Source organism: Asparagus officinalis, chromosome 10 (assembly GCF_001876935.1).
Source record: "Asparagus officinalis chromosome 10, Aspof.V1, whole genome shotgun sequence".
Taxonomy (NCBI): domain Eukaryota; kingdom Viridiplantae; phylum Streptophyta; class Magnoliopsida; order Asparagales; family Asparagaceae; genus Asparagus; species Asparagus officinalis.
Window position 1 is genome coordinate 1,950,102 of NC_033803.1, and position 13,615 is coordinate 1,963,716.

Genomic DNA, 13,615 nt, shown 5'->3' on the forward strand with positions numbered 1-13,615 from the left:
TAGCTCAACTCATGATCTCAGGGCCTATGTGCCTCAAGTGATCCTGTTTTTCCTTAATCTAACTTCCATTCTCCTTAAGACTAAATATACTTCAATATAATTAAGAACAATCCACGGTGTCAACTTTTTCCCAACATGTTCCCACTCATTTTTGAAAACACACACAAAAAAAAATCCCATGGTCATGCGCGTGTTATCATCATCATCTGTACAGCTCGTTGTATTTTTGAAGTAAAGAACTACCTTTAACCATCCCATACAATCAAGTGCTAACTTTGCCATCACATTTATGACTTATGCTATTCTATGAATATTTTCTCTACATTGGGCAACCTTGTTGATAAACTATCAGGAAAAATAATTTCATCCCAACTCAGTAACTCTTGGGGCTGTCAAAGTCTTGTAGCAGAATATTTGACTTCATGTTAACTTGTTCAACTAGAATCATTGTCATTCTCTAGAACTAAGAACTATTACACATCATGCACATGGCTAGTTGGCTATAAATATTGAATTAACTCCCCTACTAGAGCTAAATATCGTAAGGCATAGCCGGGTGTAGAATAAAAATTGACCTAATATCCTAGTCTAGGTGGCATAGAAGAAAGGCTACATGGATACATGACTGAAAATAGACCTCTTTTACAGTTTTTGTTAACGTACCATCACTCTGATTCATCGCTCTTCATACTGGAATACGGACTCCATGACCTAAAACCCTTGCCCTAAGAGAATCCAGCCTTCTCCATATGGGCAACAGGAACTGGACCTGCTAAAACATTAACAAATGATAGAAAATGCATCGATCAGCACATTCCCTCTTCTATCTAATCTAATATTTAAAACAGAAACTATACCTTTCTTCTTCAGCTGCAACTCTACCAACAAGAAATTTCCTGCATCGAAACTAAAGTCATGGATAACATGACAAAACAAGTATCGAAGAATTTCAACAATATGATCAACTGTGACAGTCTATAAAAGAGGTATGACAGAATCAATAATCAACTTTTACAGATAAATTTAAACATTTAAAGCTCCCTTTACTTCATCTAGAATCTAAAGTGCATACAAGAGCTTCCATTTTGCAACTGAAATTTAAAATAAAATTTAAAAATAAAAGATAATATGCAGTAGGGATAATGTGAAATTCTTAAGTTCACAGGTGACTGGTTGACAGCAGATCAAAATTTTGATTTACTCAAATGAAAATACAAAATGAACTGCTTCAACTAGAATCTGGTACACATACAAGATACTCCATTTTGCTATTCAAATTCAAACTGAACCTAACCAAAAGGTCATATAACTGTAAGGATAAGCTAAACTTCTGAGATTTAAAGCCAAACAGAAAGCCAACATTTAGCCTTTATATACAGTGGAAGATTCAAAGAACATCTAGAAGCGCCTATAAGAAAACTAGTCATGTATCGATGAATTTGGATGATGATGAAAATTGAGTTCTAAAACAAGTTAAAACTCAATCAAGAAGCACTCCATGGATCGCTACTCCATTAAGTAACCACATCCCCACAATTATGTACCCTTGGATAAACTTTCTTATCTTGAACTTGCAGAGCTGGTCGAAGTTGAGGCCTCAGTTCTAAGAGTACATTCTACAGCTCCATGGCTCTCATCCTCGCTGAATTCCACATCAGCTCCCTTATTGTTCGAATTGGAGAATGCACCAGCAAATTCTTCATCATCATCACTATCATCGTCCTCTGATAGGATGGCAGATCCTGAGCTAGTGGTTCGCTTTCTCTTCTTGGACTCCTCACTCTGCCCTCTTACCTTCAACATCCTACGCTTCCTTGCCTTCCGCTTACCCTTCGGAAAATCTCCCCTGTGTGAATCCCCACTTTTGTCATCTAACTCCCTTGAAGAAGTTCTAGTTTCTGCTTCTTCATTATTTGTTTCTTCCATGGTTGGTGTATCTGAATCAGTCTTCTGTCTTCTCTTGCTAGAATTGGTCTGAAATTGACAAATAAAATGAGTGTAAAAATAAGGAAAGTCTTTTTAGTATAAATTTTCAAGATACCAACAGGATGTGAGTTTCCTATGTACAATGTTCAAGATTTCCCCCCTACTTTCCCACCTTTTACTACCAAGGACAAGACAAAACCTATTTTGCATCAATCTTGAAAGGAGCCATAATACTAGTAGAATAAGTATGCAGTCTAGAAAAAGAAGATGCAACTTTGTTTGATTATTCATGGAGATATAACCAACTGGGAATATCATCACATCAAGAAAAATGAGATCTGAGAAGAGAAAATAATGGTAAGGATAACCATTTTGTAACCCAGAAACTGCTAAGAAGAAATGTGAGCCAGAAAGGGGGAAAATAAAGGCAAGACTACAGGCAGCATGAGGAAAAAAGGAAGCAATAATAGCAAAAGCTTTTTTTATCATTTTTTTCATGATCAACGCATAAAGGCCATTCACTCCGTCTTTCCGCAAATTGAACAAAAAACAGTTCCAATCTTTCACTACCTCTTTCCTCATGCGAATTGAAAATAAAACATATACCATAGGCCTAGATATTGTTGTCTGCGACATATATTACCTTCGGGCCCCGGGCAATGAGATGTGCCCACTCACTCCTGTTCCTCAAGCAATCCAAAACAGCATGTGAATGACTAGAATAAGCATACCGGTCTCCATTTGGCTTCCTAACATTGTGCCAGTGCTGCAATGAAGCCAAACAATAAGAACAATAAATCGAAATGAAGGAAAAATAAAAGCTAGAGCCATCTATAGATAGCTCATCCTACAAATATTACAGCTTGAAACAACATACCGGACGAACAGCGTCACATAGTTCTTCGTATGACGAACACTTCTGCTTGCTCAAGATCTCATTGATTAATCCTATCGAACAAAGGAGGCATGCTGCTTAGTACATGAAATAGACATAAACTTGTAAAAATGTATGCATTTCGTACCAGGCAAAGTGCGAGTAGTCTTATCATCTGAAGCATCCCATAAACTTGTAAAAATGTATGCATTTCGTACCAGGCAAAGTGCGAGTAGTCTTATCATCTGAAGCATCCCTAGGAAAACCCTTCACGGATGACACATTCTGTCTGCTAGCCTCAAAGAAAGATTGGCTGGCGTTCTCACCTTCAGTGAAGACACAAGATGTGTTCTTCTTCAAAGACACAACAGTATCTGGTGACCGATGCCGTGAATCCTTCTTGGCAGAACCATCTGCAAAGTATGATTCTCGACATCTCCGATCAGGAATAGACATAGCTCTTCCAGCCTTTTTGTTTCATCTATTGACTCATGGGAGTTGCAAGACCCATCTCTGGATGCCTCTTCTTTGTTCTTGCTTCTAAACACCTTTCAAAGGACAAAGAAGCAGACATCAGGTAAGCAACCCTCAATTTCTCACAAACATACGAGTACATCACAAGCCATTGCCTGAGATTGGAATCTTAGAAAGTAACAAACAATCCTGAGATTGGAATCTTAGAAAGTAACAAACAATTGGTTTTGTGTCATCAATGTTAGGTTCAAAATCAAGTATTATACCTGATCTTTTCCTGCAGAATGTGAAGAGCGCTTTGAAAGCATACTTGGAGCAGATTGAGAAGTCAAATGCATACCCGATGCTTGACGCATGCGTGGAACCCTTGGAACTCTAGGAGAGCTGTTTAGTTCTTGATGTAAAAGTAATGCAAGCTGTCAAAATATGAGAGAGATAAGAAACCAAGCGAAATTTCGTTATTAAAAAAATAAAAATAACAAAAGAATATACCAGTAGCTTATGATAGTATATCTTCATCACTTAAAGTGGTAGTAGCACTTGCACATGTTGGTGGATGCATGGAAGTTGAATGACTATGACGCTTTGAGAGTGGTTGAGGGATTGGTGGGTTCAACTTCTCATTTTTCTGAGATAAGCCAGAAGACGCCGGCTTAGCCTGTGTTGAATTGTTCGGAACCCCATCAAAATCGCTCTCATCCTTGGATTGTTTCAAACAATTTACAGCTTTGCTCGAGTCCTATAAAATAATTTTAAAAAAACTGTTTAGTTCTTGATGCAAAAGTAAACCAAGCTGTCAATAATAAGAGAAAAACCAAGAAAAACAGAAAAGAGGAATGTCATTATTATGAAAAATCATAATAGAAAAAAGACATGCCCATAGCTTATGTTTATTACCTGTTGATCATCACCTAAAGTGTTAGCATCGTTTACAGATGTTGGCGGATGCATGGAGTTTGAATGATTAGAAAGCTCTGACGGTGGTTGAGTGACTGGTTGGTTCATCTTTTCATTTCTCTGACACGAACTAGAAGATAAAGGCTTAGCCTTCTCCGGACCATTTGGATCTCGCTGAAAAATTGCTCTCATCCTTGGATTGTCTCAAGTCATGTATAGCTTTGCTTAAATCCTAATAAAATAGTAAACCAATGTTGCTCGTTTTAATGGTGCAGAAAGAAATAATCTAGTGATGGAACTTAAAACTGAGTTAGGTGCATGACTAGCAAAATATACTTCAGCTCAAACAGTTATCGTGCATAAATATGAAATAGGAAAATGTTTTTGAGATCAATGAAATGAAATGCTTCAGGGGTAGTATAATTGTCCAAAAATTAACTAAAAGACCCCTAGTACATGAAATAAACCAATGGGCACGCAAGTAAATACATAAAGATTTTATTAGTGTTTCCCTTTTCTTGTAAAGCAAGACAAGCAATAATACATGACCAGCTAGGTTACCTGGACACTTCATCCATGCTCCCGTATCTGTTTCCGACACTTTACATATCCATTCCATGTTTGACACTCCTTGGACATTTCTTGAATATGTGCATACATTTATTCAGATGTGTACTCAATTATATAATGCATGTTTTAGTCTAAAATCTTGTGATACCCTTGTTGTATGTATACCGTACAATTCACCTAAAATTTACGCAACTTGTTGAGCTTGGGATGAGTTCGTTTTAACACATACCTAGTTCATAAGTATTATTCTAAAAGATTGTCTAGGTATCTAGTTAAAAAAGAGCAGTTTATTAATTTATAATCTACTCAATGAAAGCAACATAAAATTGGTATAAAGACTTTAGATTTTAGTTCTTATAACATTTGAATGAAAAACAATATTGATCTCATATATTACTAATTTTAATATGCATGTATATAACTGTGTTCCTGTATCCTACCTTTTACAATTTTGTTGCATCCCATGTCTGCAATGCGTCCGTGTACCCACTAAGTGCAAAACGTTGTTTGGCTCGAAATGCTGCCAAAATTGACGGGCAATTGTTACACTTGATTCACATGAGCCACGTTATAAACCGGTCCATACTTTCATAATTTTCTGATATGGGAGAAAACAGATGGGTATCACCAAACCCGACCTTTGATTTTCTATGGAGGACATTCTAAGATTCTATTTCCACCTCTTGTATCAAAGGCCTTTCATGTGATTTAAATGTATAGGAATAAGTAAGACCTGATCTTAATTTTAAAAACAAACCACTAAACAATAAAACCTACCCCAATGAATAACAAACAAATGTCGCCAACAAATGAGTTAACTGCTTGTGAACCAATTTAAGTAAAGAGTCTGGCACTCCAGAGGATCGGCAGATGTACGAGCTTCAAGTACAAACTTTCTAGAAGATCCACTAGCCAGGACAAAACAACCTATACCTGAAGGTAATTACCCACTTGGTAATTTGAAAACACATATTTGCCTCTTTTAAGCTCTGGACTACATTGTCTTGTCCCTTATACTTCAACTTGATGTCCCTGTCCTTTGAAATTCCTTTTTACTTTTCCTATTAAAAATAACTTGAATGTGAATATGTCTTTTTGAGTATTGGCTCGCAAAGGCATATGAATGGAGATGAGTATGGCTAATTTGGTTGGATTCACATCGATCTAATTGATTTATCTTTTTGAGTATTGAGTTTAAGTTTATTTAGCCATCTAGCATATAATTCTCTTTTATAAGAGACGATTATCTGAGTATGTGTTTTGTAGAGCAAACCTACTTGTAACCCCAATAATTCTCTTTTATAAGAGACGATTATCTGAGTATGTGTTTTGTAGAGCAAACCTACTTGTAACCCCATGCTAACATCTCAAAGCAGCACAAACATCCGTCGTTGAGGCCATGGGACTGCTTCCCTATTAAAACCCTATGGTTTCACCAAAGCTATATTGTGACAACATTGACGGCTATAATTTTGTACTACAAAAATTTTTAATCTCAACAAAATGATTAACTTCGCTTCTTCTATTCCTAGCCGAACTTAAACTATTGCATTATATAACCATATATTTGATTGGGATTCTTCAAGGCAAGACCTTGGCAAATGGTTGACTCATATTGAACCAGGAGAAGACATGTCCAACATGGTTATTGGCTAGCCAATTGTTCATTTAGTCAAATTTATGTTGGTCCTCTATGTTGCATGGATACGGCTGTGGACATCATGCCCACGGACTCACAGCATGGAGGTGTGACAAATGGTAACAAAACAGTTAGTCAATCGGAAGTGAGAAGCTAACTGCTATGTGGGACCAACTGCATGCACATGAGCATGGTGGGCGACCTATAGAATCCTCAAAGTCCAGTGATGACCTTGGAATAGACCACCGTCATCCCATGATGAGGACCTCGTATAGTTAAGTTGGGGTTATTGTGATACTCCTTTTATCTGTCCCGCATCGGAAAATCACTGAAGGATGGATTTATAAGGTAGGTTATAGAATCATTAATCAACTGTAACAATGACTAATCATTTTAGCAGTGGTTTGAGCAAAACGTATTGTGCTCAGTGGTCCCAAGGCTTGCATCGGGCCAACATGCTTGCAAGTCCGAGGCGTGACACATATCTAGGTTGACAATTGCATTGATGTCGTATGTAATAATTGTAGTGATATATTATGTACAGTAGTGATATATTATGTTTATTGCACTGGTTTAAAATTGGTAGGGGGCATGTGCTATGTTCCGCTTTTGCCCTATATGATTTTATATAGAGGGCCCTCCGTGGAATTCCCCATCCCAAAAAAATAATAAATAAAAACCACAAGAGGCAAGAGTTGTAATCAACTATTGATAACTTCCAACCACCACAACCCCCACCCCCCAACCCCAACAAAAAGCCACATACCACACTAATAGACATACAACTACCCAAACCCCCTATAGTTTCTTTCTTGCCAACTGACACCAGGTTATGCACAGAAACCAGTTTCGCATAAGTGGTATTAAAGTGTATTTCAGTTTTTCATGATTGCAAAGTTGAAACACTATGCCAAAAACTAGGTCCAGAATAAAAAGATTGATACTGTGCGAATATAAGGTAACATACTCAGTGGGTAGACAATAGAAAGCATACCTCTTCTTTGACAGATTCCTTAACTTCATCCTCCCTTCTCTTCTGAGATGCAGCAGAAACATCAGCTTGCGATAAAATACCAGCATGCCCGTCCTCCACTTTGACCTTTACATGCACTTCTGATGCATTTTTCTGCCTTGGTACTTCATCACTAGAACCTCCTTTAGAAGCTTTAATGACTAAAACATGTTTCAGTTTACTGTCAACATCCATTATTTCCGTTTGATTACCACTATCCGTTCTTTCCACTTGATCACCAGAATTATGCTGAGATGGTGCATCTTCTTTTGTTTCTTCACTCTTCACAGATGGAGTATCTGACTCCGCATCCTGAAGACCACCATCCTCAGATAGTCCAGCCTTACCGATATTGGCAAGAGTAACGGAAACTACTACAGAATAAAAACATGATAAGAAACCAATACATCAAATTGTCAATACCTTCTCCCCTTTTCTTTCTACTAAATTAAAGGTTTATGTGCACTTTAATACCCCAAAGTTTCACCCTTTTTAACTCTGAGACCATGAAGTTCTGTTTTAAACAATTTGACACTCAAGAGTTTTCAGATTGCCATTGATATTACAATTTGATACCCCAATGCCCTAAATTAGCTCCTCCGTTTACCCAAACTCAAAACACTTATAAAGAAACTGCCTTTTCCATTCATTTTGTTGTGTTGTTATTCTTGAAAGAAAATTATCGTCAACATTTTTTCATGTTGGGGTCAACTTGTCAAAATAGAACTTCAGAGCATCAAAGTTAAAGAGGGGTGAAACTTTGCAGTATTAATGTGCAGATAAACCTAAATTAAGTAAAAACTATACCTCTCTTCTTGAATTCAGCTGCAACTCTGTCAACATCACTCCTTGGCTTCTTCTTCTTCCCGCTTCGGTCCTTCTCCTTCCTCCTCTTACACAGGTTGGATGAGCTCCATGAAAGCCATTGCACCTTATTTGGGCATAATTGTAAACCAATTAGCTTACGGAGGAACCAATATCTTAGGCAAGTTCGCCATAGAGTGAGGACTCAGCTGCTTCGTTCTCCCCGTCTATCGTCATCTCATAGCCATGACGATCTTCGGTCCTTCTATGTTCTTGAAAGGTCAGGCCATTGATACAAAAGTTTATTTTTGCTCATTTGATACCCTAATGTTTTAGGAAATTGAACTTTTATGCTTTTTTCCCGTTGATCAAACGTTGGCTTGTATATAGGAAACAAAGACCATCTCTTTCATTGTTGATACTCATGAAGATTTTCGTCCTCACGTTGTTTGGAGCAACGATACATCTGAATCTATTCTATGTAGGGCTTGATTATACACCCACAACTGTGGCAAGTGCTTTGAGCAGTACAATTCCTGCTCTTACTTTTACCATGGCAGTCTTGTTTAAATGAGCTCATATACATAAGCATATCAAGATAGTTCGTACACATTATTCATAATTAAAATAATCACATGATTTTAATCAAATTAAGAAAAAGTATGCACATAAATTTATTACATTATTCATAATTAAAATAATCACATGATTTTAATCAAATTAAGAAAAAGTATGCACATAAATTTATTGAGATTGGTTTATAGAATTTTTAGACATGATTTTAATCAAATTAAGAAAAAGTATGCACATAAATTTATTGAGATTGGTTTATAGAATTTTTAGGAAAAGGTCAAGATTAAAAATACAAAAGGGAGAGCGAAGTTAATATGAGCTTTAGTTTGCATTACTAGAGCTCTTTTATTTACTTTTTGGCAAGGCCCTCTCCTCCCCGGATTTGTTAAGAGACCTTTGATTACAGTTCAAGGAAAAAACTCTGGCCATGGATCAAAACATTATAAAGATGATTGGATCAAAGGTTCCCTTCTTATATTCATCGTCAATGCCACATTTAGTGTATGATTCATTCTTCAGGTTAGTCTCCTTCAAATGTGCTGCTATGATCCTTCTCAACATTGCATACTTCGGTTAAAGAGCTTACGAAGATTGAACCAAAAAGCTTTGATGATTTTTCTACAGGCAAAGGTTTGCGATGTTTATTCAGCAAGATTATCGATGAACACCCTAATCTACTTCTTCGTATCCCTTCAGTCTGCAGCAATTGCCCTTATCTTTGACAGGAATGCATCTTCTTGGAAATTAGAATGGAACATAACTTATAACAGTCATATACTCAGTATATAACTTAATTTGTCCTCTCATTTATTAACAGAAAACCTTATTGATTCTCAAAGATTTCGGTACTAAGTTATGGCTTTGTGCAGGAAATTGTGATATATGGTCTTTCATATTATTTGTAAACTTTTTGTATCAGCGACAGCAAGAAATGACCAATATTTGCTGCTATGTTCTCTCCACTAAACCTTGTTCTAGTGGCACTCTTCTATGCTTTCTTTTTCGCTGAAAGACTTTATATGAGCTGGTATGCAGGAAAAGAAAGAGAGAGAGAGGTGGGGAAATTACTAAACCAGGATTTTTTGTTATGTAGTATGTTTTTACTAGAATTCTTTCTTTTCCTGCATACCAGCTCATATAAAGTCTTTCAGCGAAAAAAAAGCATAGAAGAGTGCCACTAGAACAAGGTTTAGTGGAGAGAACATAGCAGCAAATACTGGTCCTTTCTTGCTGATACAAAAAGTTTGCAAATAATATGAAAGGCCAGATATCACAATTCCCTGCACAAAGCCATAACTTATTACCGAAATCTTTAAGAATCAATAAGGTTTTCTGCTAATAAATGAGAAGACAAATTAAGTTATATACTGAGTATATGACTGTTATAAGTTATGTTCCATTCTAATTTCCAAGAAGATGCATTCATGTCAAAGATAAGGGCAATTGCTACTGACTGAAGGGATGCGAAGAAGTAGATTAGGGTGTTTATCGATAATCTTGCTAGATAAACATCGCAAACCTTTGCCGGTAGAAAAATCATCAAAGCTTTTTGGTTCAATCTTCGTAAACTCTTTAACCGAAGTATGCAATGTTGAGAAGGATCATAGCAACACATTTGAAGGAGACTAACCTGAAGAATGAATCATACACTAAATATGGCATTGACGATGAATATAAGAAGGGAATCTTTGATCCAATCATCTTTATAATGTTTTGATCCATGGCCAGAGTTTTTTCCTTGAACTGTAATCAAATGCCTCTTAACAAATCCGGGGATGAGAGGGTCTTGCCAAAAAGTAAAAAAAAGAGCTCCAGTAATGCAAACTAAAGCTCCTATTAACTTTGCTCTCCCCTTTGCATTTTTAATCTTGACCTTTTCCATCTTAGTAAGAAGAAAAATAAAAATTCTATAAACCAATCTCAATAAATTTATGTGCATACTTTTTCTTAATTTGATTAAAATCATGTGTAAAAATTCTATAAACCAATCTCAATAAATTTATGTGCATACTTTTTCTTAATTTGATTAAAATCATGTGATTATTTTAATTATGAATAATGTGATAAATTTATGTGCATACTTTTTCTTAATTTGATTAAAATCATGTGATTATTTTAATTATGAATAATGTATACGAACTATCTTGATATGCTTATGTATATGAGCTCACCTAAACAAGACTGTCATGGTAAACGTAAGAGCAGGAATTGCACTGCTCAAAGCACTTGTCACAGTTGTGGATGTATAATCAAGCCCTACATAGAATAGATTTAGATGTATCGTTGCTCCAAACAACGTGAGGACGAAAATATTCATGAGTATCGACAATGAAAGAGATGACCTTTGTTTCCTATATACAAGCCAACGTTTGATCAACGGGAAAAAAAGCACAAAAGTTCAATTTCCTAAAACATTAGGGTATCAAATGAGCAAAAATAAAATTTTGTATCGATGGTCTGACCTTTCAAGAACATAGGAGAGGGGACCGAAGACCGTCATGGCTATGAGATGGCGATAGACGGTGAGGACGAAGCAGCTGAGTCCTAGCTCTATGGCGAGCTTGCCTAAGATGTTGGTTCCTCCGTAAGCTAATTGGCTTACAATCATGCCCAAACAACCCAAAGGATTCGACAATGCAAAGGATAAATCTTCAAAAAATTATCGCCCCACTGTTTGTGCAAAAAAAAGTCAGTATCAACTTGTTGTGCAGATAAGTACAATTGCAATAATCTTAAAGAACTAATTATGATTAGCCAAATGCACATAATGGCACAAAGCAAACTTTGACAAAAATGCACATAATAACGATGACAAAATCTTTTCTGAACTAATTACCACAGCATATTTGTCATTATGTGCGTGGAAAATAGGTAATGTTTTAGGGCTAAGGAACTATTTTCCTTTTTTTTTTGTTCTTACACATGTTTGCCAATGAGATATTAGAATTAATGGTGCTTGCCACATGAGATATTAGAATTGATGGTGGCAATTTAGAGATTAAATGAGAAGTTTTCATGTGAAATAAGACAGTTCATGGGGTTATGTGCAACAACTCCTAAAGATCGGGGTTCAGTGTAATAAAAAAAGTTGATGGAGCTTACTGCAACTCCTCAAAAGTCCATGGGGATTTTCTGTAATTAAGCCTAATATATAACAGAACTAACCAAGCCAACTGCATCAGAAACATTAGTTACTGAAGATCTAAAGAACAAAAACCTCCGTAGTTTCATGCGTTTAAATTACACTAAAGAACAAAAGTATATTGTGTCCAATCCAACCGAATTACTTGGTTGCCAAGAAAATTTACTCCTTTACGTGACTTACTTAACTATAAAGATGGCATCAAAAGTCTGTAAATCCTTGCAAATATTGAGTTCCACTCTAAAAAGGTGCAATGACACAATGTCCCCTATTTATACAGGGGAAAATGATGCAAAAAATTAGTATATAATGCAAATCAACAGAAAATTCTAAAAAAAAAAGGACATAAAAATGAAATGATTAGGATGCACGAAACGTTTCACCAGCAAAACTCTACCTAGCTAAGAAGCCCCAACACCTAATTCAACTGGACGGTTTTTAATGAAATAAACGATCCCTAAAACACCCAGCAATCACTCATAAAAGTCCCCATTTTATAATTCAATCTATCCATAATCCAACGCGCAGTCATCAAATATCTATCAACAAAATTCAGTCCAACCAATCAAACAAAAACCCTAGCTACAAATTCCAAGCAAAAGCAAACCTCTTTACTGGAGATCTCAGATCGTTAGGGCAAAACAAAGTTGACCGTGAGCTTCGAAGGGATCAAAGCAGGCGTCGGGTGCCGAGCCTTCATGAAGTCGAGCGGCGATTTAGGGGGGTCAATGTGGGGAGCGGCCTTCTTCCACGACTCGAGGCCTTTAATTAGGGTTTAACACCCTCCTAAATAGTCGGGGTTGCCAACCCCGACTATTTAGGATAGTGATTAACCTGCTAATCACAAAATCCGGTCGGTTTTGATAAATAAAAGAAAAAACGGTCGATTTTGAAAAATAAAAATCCGAATGAGTCTGTTTTGAAAAATTATTCTTTCCTTTTATTAATGGCTCTCAAACGTGGGTAGGTATGAGGTGAGAATGGCGTGGTTCTCAAACGGCTGTGGGGAAGTGGTTGGGAATGGCTTAAGGGGCTGTTTGGTAGGCTGCAACTGGAGTGGTTGCAACTCCAGTTGCATGCAACTAGGTCCAATTTGACTAGTTGCATGTGTTTGTTTTGCTGCAACTCACAGTTGCAGTTGCAACCACAGTTGCAAAACAACCCTTAGTTGCAACATATGACTTACGTAAAAAATGACCGCAAGTCATAGTTGCAACTTAGTTGCAACTGACCTAAATTTATTAAAATCAAAATCATTACTTAATATTTCAAAAATAAATTCATTTAAGGTTTAAAATAATCTTTTAAATAATTCTTATTATAATAATTTCTTCAAAAACATTTTTTAAAAAAACAACTTCAATCTTTTAAAATAATTATTATTATAATAATTTCTTCAAAATAATATGTTAGTTTTAAAAGTAATATATTATCTTTAAAATAATATATTACTTTTTAAAATAATATTTTTTTAAAAATAATATATTTTTTAAAAATAATATATTTTTTAAAAATAATATATTTTTTAAAAATAATATATTTTTTAAAAATAATATATTTTTTAAAAATAATATATTTTTTGAATAATATAATTTTTCTAAAATAATATATTTTCCTAAAATAATATATTTTTTGAAAAATAAAATTTTCCAGGAATACTATTATTTTTCTAAAATAATATATTTTTTGAATAATATATTTTTT

The 13,615-nt window shown here is 35.6% G+C and overlaps 2 protein-coding genes across 3 annotated transcripts; one reads left to right on the plus strand and one right to left on the minus strand.

The window, feature by feature from the left end:
* Nucleotides 1,174-8,343, minus strand: LOC109825286. 2 transcript variants are annotated; one of them, XM_020392112.1, is made up of 9 exons: nucleotides 8,200-8,343; nucleotides 7,375-7,763; nucleotides 4,172-4,403; nucleotides 3,767-4,013; nucleotides 3,541-3,690; nucleotides 3,019-3,348; nucleotides 2,804-2,874; nucleotides 2,570-2,692; nucleotides 1,174-1,974 (listed from the first exon to the last, which is right to left on the minus strand). In XM_020392112.1, exons 6-9 carry the CDS (start codon nucleotides 3,254-3,256, stop codon nucleotides 1,561-1,563), a joined length of 846 nt encoding a protein of 281 aa, XP_020247701.1. In that variant the 5' UTR covers nucleotides 3,257-3,348; nucleotides 3,541-3,690; nucleotides 3,767-4,013; nucleotides 4,172-4,403; nucleotides 7,375-7,763; nucleotides 8,200-8,343; the 3' UTR covers nucleotides 1,174-1,560. The 2 variants fall into 2 exon arrangements, with proteins under 2 accessions (XP_020247701.1, XP_020247700.1); XM_020392111.1 differs by having other exon boundaries at nucleotides 7,375-7,766.
* Nucleotides 8,511-10,732, plus strand: LOC109825429 (WAT1-related protein At2g40900-like). Its single transcript, XM_020392285.1, has 2 exons — nucleotides 8,511-8,764; nucleotides 9,277-10,732. Exons 1-2 carry the CDS (start codon nucleotides 8,621-8,623, stop codon nucleotides 9,556-9,558), a joined length of 426 nt encoding a protein of 141 aa, XP_020247874.1. The 5' UTR covers nucleotides 8,511-8,620; the 3' UTR covers nucleotides 9,559-10,732.

What these genes read in the sequence shown, in the direction of transcription:
- LOC109825286 (XM_020392112.1), bottom strand. Translation starts at nt 3,256, where the DNA reads ATGTCTATTCCTGATCGGAGATGTCGAGAATCATACTTTGCAGATGGT. An exon ending in GACTACTCGCACTTTGCCTG is followed by an intron (nt 2,875 to 3,018) that starts GTACGAAATGCA and finishes TTTGTTCGATAG; the next exon opens with GATTAATCAATGAGATCTTG. An exon ending in TATGTGACGCTGTTCGTCCG is followed by an intron (nt 2,693 to 2,803) that starts GTATGTTGTTTC and finishes GCTTCATTGCAG; the next exon opens with CACTGGCACAATGTTAGGAA.
- LOC109825429 (XM_020392285.1), top strand. Translation starts at nt 8,621, where the DNA reads ATGAAGATTTTCGTCCTCACGTTGTTTGGAGCAACGATACATCTGAAT. An exon ending in TTACCATGGCAGTCTTGTTT is followed by an intron (nt 8,765 to 9,276) that starts AAATGAGCTCAT and finishes TTTAGTGTATGA; the next exon opens with TTCATTCTTCAGGTTAGTCT.